At 65.4% G+C, this 19,759-nt stretch overlaps 1 protein-coding gene and 1 non-coding gene across 2 annotated transcripts in view; both read right to left on the minus strand.

Moving 5' to 3' along the window:
* Positions 1-2,904: 2,904 nt before the first annotated feature.
* TDRD9 (tudor domain containing 9) overlaps positions 2,905-19,759 on the minus strand; it is a 44,276-nt gene continuing 27,421 nt past the window's right edge. Inside the window, exons 20-36 of the mRNA XM_036432477.2 lie at positions 19,234-19,287; positions 17,113-17,229; positions 16,350-16,457; positions 15,254-15,354; positions 14,159-14,332; positions 11,968-12,079; positions 11,244-11,456; positions 10,983-11,072; positions 9,938-10,198; positions 9,249-9,401; positions 8,024-8,094; positions 6,854-6,963; positions 6,380-6,476; positions 5,706-5,844; positions 5,117-5,235; positions 4,261-4,333; positions 2,905-3,082 (exon numbers count right to left, since the gene is read on the minus strand). Of these exons, the coding sequence (XP_036288370.1) occupies positions 2,981-3,082; positions 4,261-4,333; positions 5,117-5,235; positions 5,706-5,844; positions 6,380-6,476; positions 6,854-6,963; positions 8,024-8,094; positions 9,249-9,401; positions 9,938-10,198; positions 10,983-11,072; positions 11,244-11,456; positions 11,968-12,079; positions 14,159-14,332; positions 15,254-15,354; positions 16,350-16,457; positions 17,113-17,229; positions 19,234-19,287 (2,094 nt within the window). The 3' untranslated portion in view covers positions 2,905-2,980. The remainder of the gene's footprint in view (positions 3,083-4,260; positions 4,334-5,116; positions 5,236-5,705; positions 5,845-6,379; positions 6,477-6,853; positions 6,964-8,023; positions 8,095-9,248; positions 9,402-9,937; positions 10,199-10,982; positions 11,073-11,243; positions 11,457-11,967; positions 12,080-14,158; positions 14,333-15,253; positions 15,355-16,349; positions 16,458-17,112; positions 17,230-19,233; positions 19,288-19,759) is intronic.
* On the minus strand, positions 3,371-3,532 carry LOC118715888. The gene has a single exon (XR_004987006.1). It is a non-coding gene; the product is annotated as a U1 spliceosomal RNA (small nuclear RNA).

Consider the following 19,759-nt stretch of genomic DNA (forward strand, 5'->3'; position numbering starts at 1 on the left):
TTGGGGGGTCTGTATTAGTGTGGGGGTCTGTATTAGGTTGGGGGTCTGTATTAGTGTGGGGGGTCTGTGTTAGGTTGGGGGGTCTGTGTTAGGTTGGGGGGGTCTGTGTTAGGTTGGGGGGTCTGTATTAGTTTTGGGGGTCTGTATTAGGTTGGGGGGTCTGTATTAGTTTTGGGGGGTCTGTATTAGTGTGGGGGTCTGTATTAGGTTGGGGGTCTGTATTAGTGTGGGGGGGTCTGTATTGGTTTGCTCCGGCCACCTCAGCAGGAGGGCAGATGGCAGCTTGTTCACAGAGGGCCTCAGTCCTGGGGGCTGGGATCTGAGCTGGGCAGGCTGGGCTCCTCCCCAGGCCCCTCGGCACTGATCCCGGTGTCTGTGCCCAAACCCCCTCTCCCAGGTCACCACTTGGCCCCTGTTCACTCCAGCCCCCTAAGGCTGGGGTAGGGAGGGGCCGCTCCTGCTCGGCCGCTCCTGCTCGGCTGCTCCTACTCGGCTGTAGCTCCCGGGGCCTCGCTCGGCGCTCTCACCGTCAGCCTGGCTGGCAGCAGTTTACTGGATGTGACTCCCAAGCGCAGGAAGATGCGCACAGACAAATGGGACACAGCCGCCCGAATGGTCTGTGCACCGAGGACACGGGGCAGGGGAGAAGCCACGTGTGGCCCGGGAAGACGTGGCCAGCACAGCCCATTGGCTGGAGCGCTGTCCGGACCCAGCAGCCGCTCCGGGATGGCCCAGGTGCGGGGGTCCGGAGACACAGGTGCCCGTGCTCACCGCTGCCCTCCCACAGCCGATGGGAGCCCGGCCTGTGAGGACGGGGACGAACGGAGCCAGGGGTGCCCCCTCGGACACGCCGGACCCGAGAGCCTGCCCGGAGCCGCAGGAGGCCTAACCTGTGCGCCAGAAGCCAGTCCGGGCGACGGCGGCTCCCTGCTCACAGGAGGGACCCGTCTGAGTGGGACGCGGGTGGGAGCGGGCGGGGAGGTGGGGCCTCCTTATGGGGCGTTTCAGACAGCGCGATGCGAGTCCCGGAGACGGTCTCAGCAACGTCCGGAGCACTGTAGCCGGTTACCCTGGAAAACGCTGCTTTCCACTCCGTAAGGGAGTCGGACAGACCAGGAAAGCACGTCCATCAGCAGGTCTGGCCGAGGACCGTCTCCTGAAGAAACCCACTGGGGGTTCCGGCAGCAAGAACAGGAGCAGGAGCCGCCCTGCCTGTCCTCAGGGCCTCTGCTGCAGGGCCTGGCGTGGCCCCCTGGAGGGCTCCAGGGCAGGCCACCGGCTCCAGGGCCTCTGCTGGAGGGCCTGGCGTGGCCCCCTGGAGGGCTCCAGGGCAGGGCACCGGCTCCAGGGCCTCTGCTGGAGGGCCTGGCGTGGCCCCCTGGAGGGCTCCAGGGCAGGGCCACCGGCTCCAGGGCCTCTGTGTGTAAGTGACCGCACCGCTGGGCACCCAGAAGGCCCCTCGGGCATCGCCGTCTGCCCAGGAGGCTGCTCCCAGCAGCTTCACTCCTCAGGGCCGTCAGCCGAGAGCGAGCGAGCTCACAGCCCAGCGAGGAGGCAGCTGCAGACACCTCGCCCACGAATCGGACCAGGCAGGCGAGACGTGACGTGGGCGCGTGGCGGACTGCTGTGGAGACAGTTACCCCGGGCGGCTGGCTGCACGGGGCATCCGCCGAACCAGGCCTCGGACCTGATGTGAATTCCTAATCACCGCGAAGGGACAGCCCCCGCCGGGCAGAGCCACGTGGCCGGGCTGCAGGGAGGGCGCCGGCTCCCGTTACCGTTGAGCCACGCCCCTCGGGGTAAGCCACCGCCATCGCACCCCGGACGTGCTCCCGTCGGCGGGAACTCCTCCTCGACGCGTCCGACCTCGTTTCCCGAACGAGGTGTCCCCGTGCCAACGGTTTGCCAGCTCGTGGGGGCTCCAGGCCTGCCGGCAGCGACCCTGCGGGGCTGAGGTGGCAGGGCCCCGGTCCTGACGCCCGGATTCATGAGGACAGAGCGCCCCGCCCCACCCCGCCCCTGGAATTGGGAGCTGAAACCCAAGTACGAGCAGCTCACTCCGGACACTGAAGCCAGAAGACAGCCCGTGAGGCTGACAGGCAGTTCCAACCCCAGGTCTCTAAGAGCAGCCCTTGTGCAGGCTCCTCCTTGTGCCCTGGCCCATGTGCTCAATGGTTAGAGCGCTGGCCTGTGAACTGAAGGGTCACAGTTTCCATTCTGGGTTGCAGGTTCGATCCCCAGCCCTCAGGTCCAGGTCCACACTCACCACTGAGCCACACTGGCGGCGAGGCCTCTTTTAAAAGGCGCTCTGAGAACAGCCCTGTACCCGTGGCCACGAGGGCTCAGCTGGCTCCTGCCCAGCAGTGGGCTCCGTCAGGGCACAGGCCCGGTGGCCGGCTCCATCCCCAGTGTGGGCAGGGCAGGAGGTGGCCAACCCATGTTTCTCATCACTGATGTTTCTCTCTCCCCCTCCCTTACACTCTCTAAAATCAATAACATTAAAAAAATAAGCCTATATTCCTTTATCGGTTTTATAACTTTGGACTTTTTTTGGGGTTAAAATACATTTCCATCTCCTGATGTAAAAATGTCAGAAACAGAAACTGAGTCTAATGCTTTATTGTCTGAACAGATGCAGCTGCCAGTAACCTCTGGTTTCCAAAATGGGAGCTGAGAATTGTAACGGAGATGAAAACCTAAATCACACAAAACTCAAGTTCCTTTTCCTGAACTCAGACATGCTCCCTCCTGGACAGAACCGGAGGACCCGGGTGTGCAGAGCAGCTGTGGTGGGCGGGGCGGGACAAAGGGGGGCGGACACGCGAGCTCGGCTGCTGAGCCTCCTCGGACAGCAGGCACGGCTCTGTCGGGCGAGGCTTCCGGAGGTTGTTTTCAGGTAAGACAGGCGGATCCCTGCCAGGAGCAGGCACCGAGCTCAGACACGGGCGTGGAGGTGGCCGCCGGCCCGAGCGCCCAGCGCCTAGGAGCTGAGCACGATCAGCCGGTGCAGCTGGTACAGGAAGGGGCTCTTGCCCCGGCCGCCCTCCCGCTCAGCCTGCTCCATGACCAGCTTCGGGTCCACCTGTGGCACAAAAGCACCCGTCAGCTGTGGACGGGCCCAGAGGAGAGCCGCGTGAAGGGAGACGCACGCACAGGCACAGGCACACGCACACGCACAGGCACACGCACAGGCGGGAGGCAGCAGAAGCGCGTTCCCAGGTCACCTCGCCCAGTCCAGCCCCGCTGAGTGACCTGCCTTCAATCCACGGAACGGCCCGGAGCCGCCCCCGGCTCCCCCGCGCCTGTGTGGGCGTGGCGTGCGTGACTTCGCTGGAAGCGTACGAAGCAGCACGTTCTTTGTTTTGTATTTCAGGGGAGAGCGTGAACGCAGTCCCCCCCCACCAACCATGCAGTCGAGTTTCCCACATTTGGGAAATCGCAGGGGTCAGCACATCCGGGGTGCCACGGATAAGCCTCGCCCCGGGAAAGCCACCTTCGCGGCCGGCCACGGTCTCTCCCTGCCAGGAAGTCACCTTTCCTAAAGCGCTGACCAGCCTCACAGGGAAGTTCTGCTCCGAGCTTCACCCCGGGAACCGGCGCATGGCCGGGCCCCACCCCGGGGCCCGCAGAGCCCGCCCCTGCAGAGCGGGCTGGGACGGCCCTGAGGCTCTGGCGACAAAGCCGGTCACGGGCACACGGAGTGAGGGCACGTGGCCCTGGGGAGGGGCCTGCACCAGACACCCCTCTCTGGGTTAAAGCTGACCCCTCCTGGGCTCTTCTCCGGGACCCCACATTGCACCCTGTTCTCCACCCTTCCCAGGAGAGGCCCAGGGGCGGAGGGCCCCGCTGAGGCTTTGATGCTAAGGCTGAGCTGGGCCCAGGTTCCCTGCTGAGGCTCACACCCAATGCGATAAGGCCGGGAGGTGACCAGGGTTGGATGCGGGGGTGCAGGTGGAACCCCAGAGCTGGAGGGTCTGCACCTCGGGCCCCTTCCCAGCCTCCAGCCTCTGAGACTGTGAGCGAATGGCTGCTGGCTGGCCCGCCCGGGAGGTGCCCTGGAGGTGCTGTGACAGCGGGAGCCAGGACAGGGACACTCAGGCCTTCTGCTCCACCCACAGCCCCAGGCAGGCCAGGCCGGTGTCTGGTCCAGAAACGGGTGTGTGTGTGTGTGTGTGTGTGTGTGTGTGTGTGTGTCTGGGGGAGGAGAGGTCTGTGCGACCTCGATAACCAGCCGCCTGCTCTTGGGCCGCTGCCCCTCACCTGGTTCCACTCGTACGGCTTCTCAGGCCACTTGGGGGCCGTCCTCGCTCTCGGCTTCAGCTGACAGAATAAACTAGAAGTTGGGAAAGAGAATCAGTCATCCACTGCGCTTTCCTGAAGAGCCAACCCTGCACCTGCCCTCAAATTCGCTGTGACCTCGCACACAGAGCAGGCTCAGGGTGCGACTGGCCACGCAGGCCCCACGCGCCCCACCGGGCAGGCGGCTGGGGTCAGGCCTGCGTGGCCCTGCACTCACGCCTCTCGAGCATGGTGACCAGCGGGACGCCCCACAGCACGACCCTCTCTGGGCCACACCTCACAGGCTACCTTACCTGCGACATGTGTGTGTTTTCCTGAGGAGCGGGGGGTGGGGGGGAGAGTGAACCAAACCAGCCTCTCTCCCGGCAGCTCCCAGCTCCGCTCGCCAGTCAGTGCCCACAGCTAGGACACCGCCCACCTGCTCGCACAGCTCAGGGTGCTGTCTGGCGGAGGGCCCTGCCACCAGCCCCGGTCTGGCTGGGTTTGGCCTTGGGGGTCCAGGCAGCAAGGAGAGGGGGGTCAGGAGGCTTGTCCCTGACCTTCCTGGGGGAGGCTCACAGGCCGAGCTCAGCCTGCAGGCCCTGCCCCCAGGGACCCACTGCCTCTGCACCTGGAAAGGGTCCCTCGGCTCCACTTTTCTCAGGTCACCCAACGTGAGGGTGCCCAGCTCCTGCCCAGGGCCTACGACAGTCACAGGCGGCTGCTCCCGCTGAGCCTCTAGATGCCGCCTCAGCCCAGAGTCTGTCACCGCCGCCCAGCCTACCCCGCCCGGACTCCTGGAGGGCCAGAGGCTGGGCTGCGGAGGAAGCGCACTCACCCCAGCAGCTTCTGGCGGACGCTGTCCTGCAGCTGCGCCACCCGCTCGGGGCCCAGGTGCCTGGCCCCGTTGGGCCCGTCGCACACCAGCTTGTTGATGGTGGCCCGCAGGATGTTGATCTGCAGAGGGAGGAGCAGAGTGCCCGGTGGCCCTGGGGCAGCGGCTCCCTGCGGCTCCCGCTCAGCACGGCACAGAGCCTCACACACACACACCCTCCTCTCCCAGCAAATTAAGACACAGCCCCTTCCACTGCCACTGCTGTCACTTAAGAAATTAACAAAAAAGAAGCAAAAATCAGCAACAAAGGTTCTTGAGCACAAGACCCTCCCTGAGCCTGGAGCCCGTGTCTGAGCACACGCTCTCCGTGGATGGCTGCGGGAGCCTGTGAGGAGCGGCCGGGGGCCCTGCGGGAGCCCACAGCGTGCGGGCCTGGCTGCCTCTGCCTCCGCGTCCCCACAGCCTGAGCGGCCGCCGCGCTGCCGGCGCCCAGGCAGCACAGGAGCCGGACCGCCGCCCGCCGGGCGGGAGGGGAGAGGGACGAGACGGGGGACGGGGGGCGGGGGCAGCGGGGCACGCAGGAGCAGCTCACCTCCACCACGTCCTCCACACTGAAGCGCACGTCGAAGGCCAGCTCCATGTCGTGCTCCGGCAGGATGGGCGCCCCGGTGGCCGGGCTCCAGCCCAGGCCGCACAGGGCTCCGGTGTAGCTCTTCCCGTCCGGGTCCACCCTAGGCGGCGAGAAGCGGGGCTGGCGCTGCTTCCACGAGGACGGAGCTGTCCCCGGGGTCCACGCCACAAGCGGGGGTGCACAGTCATCAGTGACATGGTGGCCGACCACGCCTAGAGCCCCACGTCTCCCCGTGAGCAGACGAGGCGCCGTGTCTGCGCCCACTGCTGCCGCCGCCCCCGCGCCCCCCCCCCCCCCCCCGCGCCTCTTCGGTGAGGCTGGACAAGGGGCACCTGAGCGGCACTGCCTGGGCTCTTGCTGACAACTAGCTGCTAGACATCGAGCCACGCTCACAAGCCACGCTCACAAGCCACGCACCCAGCGCAGCCTTCACAGCGTCAGAGCCACGAGCCAGCTCCACCTGTCTCCTCTGCCTGTGGCATTTGCACTCCTGGGGAGGCTGCGGGGACCTGCCTGAGCCTCAGCTGCCCTCAGCCAAGGTGCCCGCCGGCACAGGGCACCGGCCTGCAGCAGGTGCGTCGTGGCCGGTGGTCCTCCCTGGGGCCACCCGGTGGTCCTCCCGGGGCCGGCGGTACCTGAGCTCCATCACCGGGGCGAACAGCATGCCGAGCAGGGCAGGCAGCCCGGGGATGTGCGGCAGCAGGGACGTCTCCCTCAGCAGCATGGTGGAACCTGCGGACAGGTGTGCGGGCCCCTGTGCACAAGCCCCACCGCCGCCCTGGCCCCACAGGCACACCCGCAGCCATGGGCCCCGTGGCCGGCCCCTCAGTCCTGCAGACCGACGCCTGGTCCCAGGGCTCAGCCGCAGCCGTGGCGGGACCTCTGCTCGGGCCAGCGGGGGCCTGCAGGGCCGGGCTTGGCCGGCTCCTCTTCGCGGCGCAGGCGGTGAGGATGAGGGGCAGCTGCTCTGGGGCAGGAGAGGCCGAGGCTCCCCTCTCAGACCGGCTCCGCCCACCGCTCAGGGCCTGCTGGAGGGCTAGAGGGGAGAGGAGCGGAGAGGGGGGGGGACCGGAGCGGGGGGAGGAGCCGGAGGGCCCCGCCGCACTCACCCGTGGCGTTGACGGAGAGCGAGGCGGCCACCAGCACCCGCTGGTGCAGGTCCTCGGGGGCGTCGCTGATGGCCACAGAGTTGATGCTCTCCTTCTCGATCCAAACGCGCCTGGGAGGACGGCACAGCCGTGGTCCCGCCTGGGCGTGTGGATGCCCAATGCCCTCTCCCTCCCACCTCCGCCAGGCAGGCACCCAGGGAGGGAGGGGCAGAGAACTCCCACATCAGCTGCAGACACTACCCCACGCCCACGGAGAGCAGAAAGTGGGGGCTCTGGGCCCGGCATGGACGCCGTGCAGCCCCCACGCCCCCCGGGTGTGAGCTCGCCCCCGGGACCCCTCCACCCGAAACCCAGGGCACACCGGAGCGCCGGCCGTGGTCCCCTGGCCGCCGTGGGGCCGACGTGCTCAGCCAGCAGGCCTGGGCGGGAGTCTCACTTCTAACAAGACCGGGCCCCGTGCTGCCGGCCCAGGGCCTGAGGGGCAGCTCCCCTGCGGCCAGTGACCCAGGAAAACGCACGCAGGAGGGCTGCCCCCGGCACCGCGACTGCACCAGCCGCAACCCTCTGCTCCCACCGACCCCTCCGCGGAGGGACTCTCCGGGGAGGCCCACCTGCGCCCGCGCTCCCTCCTGGTCCCCTCTCCCCACACCCCGTGGCCGCCGCACCCTGAGCCTCAAGGTCTCTGACAGCCTCCCTGTGGGGCCTCGGTGCTTTCTCAGGGCCGTGGCCCCCAGGCCTCGTCTCCTGCGCACCCCACACGGACCCACCATTGTGGGAGGTCACCGACTGCACTGTTCACTACTGACCACCCACGCTGCGCTGTCCTCAGAACCTGGGCAGTCTGAATGTGCCGAATGACCACAATGATAGTGAGGACAGGAAAAAACAAGTCTTGGATGGGAAATACTCAAAAACATCTTGCACAGTATGGGGGGGGGCAATGTTAAAATATATACACAGATAATAATTTAATAAAAAAAATATTAAAAAACAAAACATCTTGCACAGAACGGCTGTCAGATCGGAGGGAGGGAGGGAGGGAGGGAGGGAGGGAGGGAGAGAGGGAGGGAGGGAGGCGAGTTAGAAAAGGTAACAGGCGCTCACACGTTGGGGTACAGGGAGCCATTTCTGGGAGCAGAGTGACCGCCCACGGGGACGAGGGAACCGTACCTGAACTTGGATATCCTGGTCAAACTGTGGCACTTCAGCTCGTAGGGGTTAAAGGGTCCGTGCAGTACTACCTGTGCACACCACACACACGTTACCGGGAAGCAAGATGCCCCTGCACGTGCACTTAAGCCCAAAGCAGCTGCTTTAAAAAGAAAGACGCCTGCTGATGTTCTGTCCCCCTGCTCTCTGAGAGCAACTGGAAGCTTTTAAAGCAGCCACGTCCTCGAGATCGGCAGGAGTAGTGCTCCCAAGAAGGTCCTTGTCTGACTCCTCCCTCGCCACGCACACTGCAGAGCCTCTGCCAGGGCCATGTGAGCACTCAGCCCGGGGGGCGGGGGGCGTCCCCTCCCGCAGCGCCCAGGCGGGTGGGCAGGACAGGGTGGGGACGCCGCAGCCGGTGCCCTCTCCTCACAGGCAGGCCACAGGAACCCAATGTCCGCCGTGTCCTCCCAATACACAAGCTGCTCGCCTTGGGAAAGGCTGGTCTGAAAAAGGACTAGCCCTGCACGTGTGGCTCGGTGGCTGAGAGGGTCAGCCTGCACAGTGAAGGGTCTCGGGTTCGAGTCCCAGTCAAGGGTACTTGCGTGGGTTGTGGTTCGCTCCCCACCCCCAGTCGGGGTATGGGTGGGAGACAACAAATGTGTCTCTTTCACATCAATGTTTCTCTCCATCTCCCTCCCTCCCTCTCTCTCTGAAAAGCAATGGAAAAACACTCTCAGGTGAGGATTAACAAAAACATATCTATGTAAAAAGCCAGCGACCAGGACACTGTAATGACCACAAGGCTGGTAGCTGTGACGCCCTCTGCAGCCAGCAAATTGGCCTGACTGGGGGGAGGCCCCTGCTCCTAGCCGGCCCCGCCCAGATCGGCCCATAGCCCCTCCCCCCACCAGCTCCAATTGGCCCCTCCACTTTGATCAGGGGCGGGACCTGCTACCCAGTCCTGATCGGGCCCCAATCAGGGAGGTCCCGGCCGGCCAACCTCCCGCTGTCTCCTCCGGATAGGCCTGATTGGGGCCGGCCTGCCAGACCCCACCTGTGCACGAATTCGTGCACTGGCCTCTAGTGACGAAATAACACACACTACTTATTTACTGTGTTTGAGAAAGACGAGTCCAAGCGTTCCCTACAGCAAATCCCAAGTCTCTCTTGGTGTCAGGCTCCCGGGGGAAGAGGCCGGGGAGCCAGGAAAACGGTCTGGCAGTGCGAGTGAGGCCGGAGGTACCTTGTGGTTTGGGGGCCCCAGCTTGTTGGAGGAGAAGCTGTCCAGCAAGACCCGGATCAGGTGCTTCTCACTGTCCTTCGTGGGGGACGGCGAGCACGTGTCGGCCACGTGTTCTGATTTGGAAAAGAGACCCTTGAGAGCTTCGTGGCTTTGCTGAACAGAAGCAGAGAAGCTTGTCTTACTACAGGAAAGTGGGTGAAAGCCCTTTGTCCAACTAACCCCGTGTTTCCGAGGCGGGACCTCTCGCAGCCGACCTCCGGGACGGAGGCTCCAGCGTGACTGCCAAAGACACCGTCACCCACACAGGAGCGGGGCCGGGCTGCCCCACCGCCGGCGCCGGGCGCGAGCGGTGTGCGGGCGAGAAGCCGGCAGAGTGCTTTCCGCACCCGCAGTGCCGACCGCTGGGGATGTCACCGGGACCGGAGTGTGTCTAGGATGGGACCCCACGGGCAGCTCTAGCTCACGACCCCCCACCCCTCTCCTCAGGGTCACAGCTGAACCCCCACCTGCCACAGCAGCCTCACTGTGCCTACACCGCAGACCCAGAGGCCCCGCTGCAGGGAGGGCTGGACATTTTAAACGTTTGATGACAGGAAACCAGCCGCCACCACCGGCCACCGCAGTCTGAGAACCAGAGGGCACCCAGGTCCTCACAGGACGCCCCATCGCGGCGCCCAGGCCCTGCGCACCCGGGACTCGTAGCACTCCTCGGCCAGCTCGGCGTGGCCCTCCTCGATGAGCACGTCCCGGACGTTGACGAAGTCCTGCAGCCCCGAGGACAGGTACAGGTCCACGTGCAGGACGCTGTGCACCACCGAGAAGACCTTGACCAGCAGCGCGCGGCCGCTGACCAGGGCGGCGAAGCGCCGGCTGGCCTCTCCGCTCCAGTGCTCGCCGCACACCAGGGACCGCGCCGACGGGCGCAGCCTGCAGACCTTGAACTCCAGCGCCTGCGGGCGAGGGCAGGGCTGGCCAGGTCTGAGCCATCCGCCCCAGGGTCTGCCCTGTGGCTCGCGGCGCTCTCATTAACCCACCCTAGCCCGGCCCCTGTGGATCGAGGGTCAGGCTGGTCCCATAAACCCGGACGTCACCAGCTCTGTTCCCTCAGGGCATCGGCCCAGATCTCCGGGGGTCCCCGTGGGGGCGTGCAGGAGGCAGCCGATGGATGATTCTCTCACATGGAAGTGCCACCGCTCTCCCCCTCTCCCTCACGTTCTGCAACCAATAAAAAAGCACCCGAGCTGAAACCGGTTTGGCTCAGTGGTAGAGCGTCGGTCTGTGGACTGAAAGGTCCCGGGTTCGATTCCGGTCAAGGGCATGTACCTTGGCTGCAGGCACATCCCCGGTAGGGGGTGTGCAAGAGGCAGCTGGTCGATGTTTCTCTCTCATCGATGTTTCTAGCTCTCTATCCCTCTTCCTTCCTCTCTGTACAAATCAATAAAATATATATTTTTTAAAAAGCACCCAAGCTGAGCGAGGCTCCCGGGGAGAGGCCTGGGCTCGCTCCTCAGCAGCAATGCAGGTGCAGGAGGCCTACTCATCCTGACAGACAGCCGTCCGTCCGTCTCCAGCCACCAGAAGTCGCCTGGTTTCAATAGGACCAGAAACCTGTACTAACTGTGAAACCGTCCATGTATTTAACTCCACAACCAACACTGGCAAAAATGCCCGCAGCAACACACGTGCAGGAAAAAGCAGAGCCTGATCGGGCGGGATGGCAGGGAGCCCGCCCACCTGGAAGGGAAGCTCGAGAAGCTGGCTGGGAATCTCCATCAGCAGGTCCAGGGCCACGTGGGACTTGTTGCCGTAGTCCACGAAGAACACCTGCAGGCGAGGGCGCACGTCAGCACGAGGCCAGTGTGGCTCCTCTGCTCCCACGCCCCTGAGGGAGAGCGCTCCTGCGGGGCACCCGTCTAACTCTCCTTCCTGCCCCACTTCCCCTCTGGGGAGGACTCTGCCCACTGCCAGGGCCCCCAGTGAGCGCAGCGGACGCACCTCGGCAGAGCTCCCGGACACATACAGGATCTGCGCCCGGAAGTAGCTCCGCTCCTCGGCGTCGGCAAACGGCGCCAGGCAGACCAGGTCCGGGTGCGGGTGGACGGCCAAGGGCGCCAGCTTCAGGCGCTTTATCTCCACCATCAGCTTCTTCAGGGTGGCGGCGTTCTTCTCGTCGATCCTGTACCCCCAGAAGTGCCCCACCTCCACCACCTGCAGGAGGCGGCACCGTGAGCCTCGGGCCCCTGCGGCTCCAGCTCCAACCACTGCCGGCAGGGGGCCGGGCTCCCAGCAGCGCCCAGGAAGGGGTTCGGGCAGCCACAGGGAGGCCCGCCCCACAGCAGGAGCAGGAGGCCGGCCGGCAGCCCTCCCCCTGCCGCCACTGCTGCCCGGGAGCCAGGTGCCCGTGGCTGCCCAGCGGCGTGGCTGCCACGCGCAGGAAGCATGCCTGCACTCCAGCTGGCACATCAGCTCCCAGGCCCCAGATAACCGTGCGAGACTCACTGTGTGGCCATACGGACATGGACAGCACAGGCGCACACTCTTACTCCCATTAATGTTTGTACGTGCATCTTGTGACTAAAACTGGTTCTTAGTGTTTAAACATGACTAACATTTAAAACTCCGCTTTCGGTCGAAAACGAGCATTGGTGCTTCACCTGGCGTGCTGGCCCATTTCGGCCACTGCCCCTCCCACGGGGACTGTGCACACTCGTGGGCCTACCTCCGTGACGTCAACCGTGAGGAAGAGGTCCGGCACCAGCCGGGACCTGCCCGTCGTGCTGAACGACACCTGGACGGGGTCCACCGTCTGCTTCTGGAAGTCCACGTTCACCCTGCACGGTTTTGGAAAAGGAGTCACAGGCCAGCGTGCCAGGGAACAGGCGGGAGTGTGACCTCACCGCCGCCTCGCCCGCCACCTCGCCCGCCACCTCTGCGGGACGGGAACACGCTGGGCAAACACTGCAGAGACGGGCTTGGTCCCCCAGCTTGAGTGTCTGCTGCTTCCTGAGCGGCCACACGCCCGCGAGGGACACAGCCACGGCCTGGAGCTCACAGCGAGTGCCAGGCTGCGCGTCCCGGGGTTCGGAGGCGAGGGGCCTGGGCCTCCAGAACTCGGCAGGCGGCCAGCCCAGCGGGACAAGACCCCGAGACCAGGCAGGGCCTTGCCCTCCAGCTAAGAGTGCCTGCACGCTGCCCAGTGTGACACGCAGCTCCGCTGGGACGACCCTGCCCTCCCCAACGCCGACTTCACTGCCGTAAGGTGGAGAATTGTAGATCCTGTCCAGCTCTCCCCAGTCCAGGCCCCCTGACTGACCGAGAGCAGCTGAGGCAAAGGCACCCCAGATGTCCAGACCACCACACCCCGTGCCTGGCCCGGCAGCCCATGATGGCGCTCACGGCACGCACTGCCCTCACCAGCTCAAGCTCCTGGTGGAGTAAAATGCCCCGAGGAGAAAGTGCGAGGAGGAAAGGCCAACCACATACAGGCGAACAGGACCCAGGGCCATGTGATGTCACCCATGGTCCCAGAGAAGGAAGTTCAGGTGCTCGATGGCCGCTGCCCAGAGCCAGAGCCCCAGGCGGGCTCAGGGAGCCCGCACACCAGGGAAGGGCCCTTCACCAGCCCACCCGCTGAGAACGGAGCGCAGTGTGGTTGGCTCTCAGAGGAGGAAGGAGGGCCTGGGTTCAGTCTAAGGAGGGGGAACGCGCCCCGCCACCCCGCAGCCACACTCAGCACACGGCCCGCCTCACAGCAGTGCGCTCAGTGGAGAGGCTCGTTGGCCCACAGCGGAGACGTGGCAGCCAGAGGGCAACGTCTGGGTACAGAACGGAGGCCCCTGGACAGACGCTGGCAGAGCCCACGGCACATGAGAAGCCAGCAAACCTCCAGGAGCGGTCACGCCACCCCATGGCGGCAGCAGCATCGCGACCCCAGCAGAGCGCTGGTGGGCGGGGCTCAGGGACCCTGCACACCGGGCGCATGGGGGCCGCACGGGGGCATCTGGAGACCAGCCTGAGGCCCGCAGACGGACACAGAGCCCCCGACGGGCGGCCAGCAGCCCCTCTTCTGTGCCTTTAGCCAAGGCCCGGAAACGCCAACGCATAAGACCTGCCCTTGTCCCAGCAGCCAGGGCAGGAGGGCACGTGCCGGCTGGTGAGTGGGCAGAGAAGGGGTGGCATGTTACTCAGCCATAAAACACAAGGCAATCTTATCACTTGAAACAACGTGGATGGGCCCTGAAGGCACTGCCCTAAGGGAAATCTAACACAAAAACAATGAGTGCACGCACACACACACCTCTCAGGCCCGACAGGCCGGCCTCAGTGACTGAACGTGGACCTATGAACCAGGAGGTCATTATTTGATTCCGGTCAAGTCACACGCCCAGTTGTGGGCTTGATCCCCCATCAATGGTTCTCTCATCATTGATGTTTCTATCTCTCTCTCCCTCTCCCTTCTTCTCTGAAATCAATAAAACCGTATTTTAAAAAATAAAAAAAAAGAGCTCAGACTGTGGTTACGGGCGGCGGGAGGGGTGGGGAGAGGAAATTGGAGGAAGGTGCTCAGGGAACAGGAAGGGCCAGCTCAGACTCTGGTCCCAGGCTCGTAGCACCCGAGGTGCCAGCACCACACCGCCCCCCGCAGACAGGACAGGTGTGAGCAGTGAACCCGGCTGTTTTCTGCTCCCTCCGCTCTCACTGCCTGGGAGGCGGGAGGCAGTGGTGGTTGCTCCACACCCATGTGAACTGCACCGGAACATGCTCAGTGGGGGAAGATGGAGACCCTGAGGCTCCGAGGGGAGGGATGCGCCCAGCACACAGCCAGGGGAGGGGCCAGCGGCCCAGCGGTGCTGCCAGGGGAGCGTGGGGTGGCCGTGTAAGAAAACGGGCACGGGGAGCCCTCCGAGTACCTGGTGTTCCTGAGCCGGGACACGACACCCCCCTGCACCCGGCCCTCGATCTCCTCCGCCGAGTGCACGCTGAGCTCCAGGGCCACCTTGAGCTGGGACATCTTCACCGCCATGTACACCGCGGGGAGCACCTTGAACCTCTCGGTCGGGTTCCGGGAAAACTCCACGAAGGCCCTGCTCCGCGAGGCAATGACGTCACGTCACCGGCCCGGCCGGCCTGGCTCCGGCACAGAGCGCCGGCTGCCACGGGAGGGTTCCCTTCGGTTCGGCAGGGGCAGTGCCTCGCTGCAGGCTCCCGGCCCTGGCAGGAGCACGCGGGAGGCAACACAGATGTGTGTCTCTCACATCGACGTCTCTGTCTCTCCCTCTCCCTCCCCTTCTCTCTAAGAGTCAATGGAAAAAATACCCTCGGGTGAGGATTAAAAAAGTAAGTAAAAGTGAAGCTGCCGGCACCTGGGAAGCAGCTGAGTGCATCGGCACCTCTCAGTGCGAGGCTCAGCCACACCAACAAATCCCCCTCCCCGGGAGACGCAGCCACGACAGTGACAGGTCACTGCACCGACATCGGTCAGGAAACATTCGTGTTCACGATTAGAACAGAAGGGCACGTGTGGGCTTTCCGTTTCATGGTAAGAGGAGAGCACACACGCTCGGGGGCCTGGAGGCCTCCCTCCAGACACCAGGCGATCACCCACAGAGCAGCTGCCCCTCCCCGCCCACCAGGGGGTCAGGCTGCAGGGCACCTGCCGACACCTCCCTCCAAGTGCCCGGTCAACACAGTCCCCACGACTGCCACCGAGCGAGGGACGCCGTGCTGGAGGGCAGTGCGCCAGGGGCAGGCAGCCCCTCGGGCCCTCAGGGGCAGGGCGGGGGGCCCTCAGGGGCGGGGGGCCTGCTCCAGCCCTCGCAGGGAGCCTCTGGGACCCTCCTCTCACTGTCCTGCCCGCGGCCCCTTCAACTGCCCCCCCTGAAAGATGCTGACCACATGCGTCTCCCACCCACGCGAAGGCCCACGGGAGTCCATGCCACGCGGTGCCAGCCTGGCTGTGCCCACGGAGACCACTGATGGTCCCCCATTGCTCCTCCTCCACTCACTTGGCGCCGTCGAACACGATGGACTTGACCTGGCCGCACTGCCGGAAGAGGGACTGCAGCTGCTTGTGGTAGAGGAAGCCGTAGGGCGGCGTGTGCTTCAGCTGCAAACACACGGCCCCTCAGAGCTCGGCGGCCGGAGCCACACGGCGGCCGGAGCTGGACGCCGGCTCACGTCCTGCTGCTGCCGCCGCCCCGACGCAGACTCCACGCCGTGCACTCAGCACTCGCTGCTTATGGGAAGATGGCTACACAAAGGCTAACTCTGGCCTCAAACAGCCCGGATGCCATACAGGGAGGCTGAGGTCGCTCGGCGTGGCCAAAAGCCAGCCTGCATCCCGGTCCCAACCGAGGAGCTGCAGGCTCTGTCTGGGGTGCCCCCAGGCCCCTCACCCGGCTGCGACCAGGTCCCGTGTACCACAATCCTCCCCCGCTCCACGCCCTGCCTGTGGGATGTCCAGAGGCAGGTCAGGTGCCCCTCAGACTCAGCACCGAGAGCGGGAATGACGAATCCCACTCAGGGGCCCAGGCAGTGCCAAGGAGACGCGGTGCTCACGATGTGCACAACAGGAAGGCAGCTGGGGCTCCAGCAGGCATGGGGGGCAGGAGGCCGCCCACTCCTGGCGCCAGGTGGGGCCACAGGAAGGGCTGAGGGAAGCTGGGGGAGGCCTGGCCCACTACGGCCGTGCCTGCCCCTGCGGGAGGAGCGTCCCTCCCGGGCGCTCGCCGCCTCGCTGACCGGCTCTGTGCGCGTCCTCACTCTGCCAAGGGCGACGGCAGGGTCACAGGCAGAGGGGAAAGCTGCGTGGCCGCACACCAGGCTGCTTCTGCCACCGTTAGGGGCAGGACACCTGCTTCACATGAGCCAGGCCGGGGGACGCCACGCGCCCACACACGGAGCAGCCCACCCTCAGCACGGCCCCGCCGCCGGCCGGCCCTCCCCAGGGCTGTGAGGCGGGGCCGCAGGAGCAGGACGGCTGGGCTCCCGTTCGCAGGGACTCCAGGGACCGGGGGACTCCTGGGGCCAGAGGGTGGGCCGCCGTGCCGGGAGGGGGCCCTGGGCACCCTGTGCCGCTCCCGGGAAGGCCTGCCCACCCACCACGATGGTGGTCTTGGGGTCCTTGCCGGCCAGCTCCCGCACCGCCATCTCCTCGTCGGGCTGCCCGAAGGTGAAGTAGTTGGGATAGAAGGCTCCGGCCAGCACCACCTGGGGAGAGACGGACTCCCGTGCAGCCGCAGCAGCTCACAGCGGCTCCTCTGCCCGGGGCGCAACGCTGACGACGTGAGGGGAGGCCCCGCTCAGGCATGAAGCCGTAACAGACGCACTCGGCGGACCTGCCTCCTAGGAGCGAGAGCACTTCTGGCGGAGGGTGAGAAGGCAGGGAGCAGAGGGGGAGCAGGCAGACGCCCCCTCCAGGACCTCAGGGCTGGCTGGGCTCGGCTCCCGCAGCCACACTGAGGTCGAGCAGCGGCCCAGCAGGCCCTGTGGAAAGTGCTCTGCGGGGCCCCCTCAGTGATAACCCCCGACCACACCCCCTTCCAGAGCCGCCCACACCGACACCCAGGCGCACAGATGCCCCCAGGCCCCACCCAGGACAATCGCTCCCGAGTCGCGTAAGTTCCCTCCCACCCGCTCCTCATTCGGCCGCGGAGCTGCAAGGACGTGTCAGTGTGAGGGCTGTACTCGCCGACGATGCCCAAAGCGGCCTGTTGTCCGGAAGCTCAGGGCAGGCTCAGCCTGGGAGCGAGTGCTGCCCACACACCCTGGCAGTCAGAGCGCCCAGGCACCAGCTCAGGCACGAGGACCAGCTGGGCAACCCCAGGGCGGGAAGGGGCGGCGCCAGCGGGCGGTGGCCACGCACCTGCAGGATGAACCGCTGCTTGTGCGTGAATTCCTGGTCCAGGGCCGGCCGCCGGGGGCCCGCGCTCATGTTGAACTGTGAGATCCTGCTCTTCAGCTCCTCGTACAGCTCCGCCACCTGCGCAGACGGCGGCACCGTCCCAGGCACGCCCCGCAGACAGTGACACCGCGGGCCGGGAGCACTAGCCCACCGGGAGGCGCGGCTGTGTCCCAGGTCTCCTGGGAGCTTACTAATCAGGAGCAGGGATGCTCAGCAGGCTCAGACAGGAAGTGCCCGACACTCACTTCCTACAATGGTGATCCCCATGCCACGTGCACACCCGAGAAACCACCGCAACGCACCACCGCCGCCGCCAGGAGGTTTTGAGGAGCCAATGCCGTGGCCAGCCCTTGCTTTGTCATCGGAGCCCAAAGCCTCTGTGTGACTGGCTGCTCCTGGGACTGAAAACAGCCGCTCCGAACAGCCCCTGGTGCGGGAGCAACGTGCACAGCGGCCCTCACCAGACACGCTCCCGGCCCAGTGCGCTGGCCGTGAGAAGTCCCCGCCGAGCTGCCTCAGGAAGTCACAGAAAGCAAACCCCACAAACCACGCCGGAGACACAACTGAGAGGACCTGGACAGACAGGCAGACAGAGCAGGGAGGAGGGAAGCCTGGGCAGCAGGAAGGCCAAACCCAGCACACGCAGCATGTGCGCCTCCAGATTCCTGAACGCCTTCAGTCACATGCAACCTCTCTAATCAAAAATCAACTTAAAACTAAGCGAGTCACTCACTCACTTGCCAGAAGAATGAACTCAGAAGCCAGCCACGAAACAGAAGCTCTAACCCACTCCCTCCCCTGGGGCCCAGCGCTCCTCCAGAGCCTCCTCAGGAGACCGGGGGCCAGCGCTGCAGGGCCCGGGACCCGGGACCCGCCCCAGGCCGGCCCGGCCACAGGAGCTCCCCGCTCCTCTGGGAAGGCAGCAGCAGCAGACGCAGGCGTCAACAAGAAAGCAGAAATTAACCATTAACCCCCTTCTCCTCCCCTAAAACCCACCCAGTAAATTCAAACCGAGAGGGCGTCCTCCGAGCCGGTGCTGGAGCCCCACTGACAGAGCCTCGCCAGGGCACTGAGGGGGTCGGCTGTGTCCCCATCGAGGGCGTGTGCCTGGGCTGCAGGTCCGATCCCGGCCCTAGACGCCAGGGTGTGTGTCTCTCTCACGTGGTGGATGTCTCCCCCCACCCAATTCCTCCCTCACTTCCTCTCTTTCCAAAAAACAATGTAAAAATGCCCTCTAGCCAGGAGCCACAGAACCAAAAGCACACATAGCCCGCTCTCTGAGAACCAGGAGCAGGGAAGGCCGTGCCCTGGGCGGCCCGCCCCGGCTCAGCAGGCTCCACGTCCACACCGCGCACGTCCTGGACAGCCGTGCTTAACCCCGGGGCCCTCGGACCGACCGCCTCACCAGAGTCTGTAGCTGAGGCCTGGACACAGCGCTTCAGGCTGCTGTCCTCTGTGGGTGGAGGACCCTGGGTCCCGCCGCCCCGGTGACTCTGGAGAGGCTGCTAAGTCGCTAAGACAGCCACGGGGCACCCGCGACCACAGAGCCCACCTAACCCCACCCCATAAGACCCGGCAGAGGACTTGGCCTTGGTGAACACGTCACTGCAGGGAGAATCGATCGTGCCTCACGGCTCCTGGGAGCGCCGGGGCCTTGCTCCTGGTTCGTGCTGGCACCCCCTGCGCCTGGGACCTGCGCTGCCTCTATTCTGATCCTGTAGCTGCAGGAACCCCCAGCCACACGCACAGCAAACAGCTGGTCTGAGCTCTGTCCTCCTAGCCAATCACTGAGCCCGAGGGTGGCATGGGGACCCTCCCCCTCCCCCCAGCACACAATCTAACCAAGAAACAGGAGGACACAGGGACCCAGCGCCCGGAACGAGACGGGCCACTCCTCTGAGGACAGGACGAGGACAGCTACCCGTAGCTGCTGTGTGTTAACGAACACATGACGTCACTGCAGGCTCCCTACATGCAGACCTCGCCCCACGGAGAACGTTGCTACGTCACACACGGACTCTCCTCCGGCTGGAAGCAGGCTGTGCCTCTCGGGACACCATCACTGCCCCGGGTCCCACCTACCTCTCTGATCCTCTTGATCTGGATGTAATTTAACCGTCCCCAGTCCAGTTCGTCCTGTAACACAAAGCAGAGCCCCGGGTCACCGCAGCCCGTCGTGGCTCCTGCAGCCACGCAGCTCCCCCAGCGGGAGTTCTGGCCACAGCAGAACCGCCCGCCGAGCCTGGGAAGGAGCCCTCACAGAGCTGGGCGCGAGGGAGCTGGGCGCGCGGGAGGGGGCTGAGCTCGGCAGTGAGCACACACCCCAGCCCACAGGCCTGAGCGCACAGCCCAGAACCAAGCCCTGCCGGGAAGGGGCGGCGCTGGCAGGCCGGGTTTAGGCCCGCTCTCCAGAACAGCCAAGAGGCCTTGGTTCTGAGTGGACCGGGTCCACCGCATCCCCACTGGTACCGAGCACCAGGGAGAGGCCCCGGACACTCCGAGGTCACACTGCACAGGCAGCACGCCGGCTGTGCGGCCTGCACCAGCAGGAGTGCAGGGCCAGGCCAGGCTCAGGCTCTGTCTCACAGCGCCCCGGGCCCCAGCACCA

Source organism: Pipistrellus kuhlii, unplaced genomic scaffold, assembly GCF_014108245.1.
Source record: "Pipistrellus kuhlii isolate mPipKuh1 unplaced genomic scaffold, mPipKuh1.p scaffold_m20_p_110, whole genome shotgun sequence".
NCBI classification, from domain to species: domain Eukaryota; kingdom Metazoa; phylum Chordata; class Mammalia; order Chiroptera; family Vespertilionidae; genus Pipistrellus; species Pipistrellus kuhlii.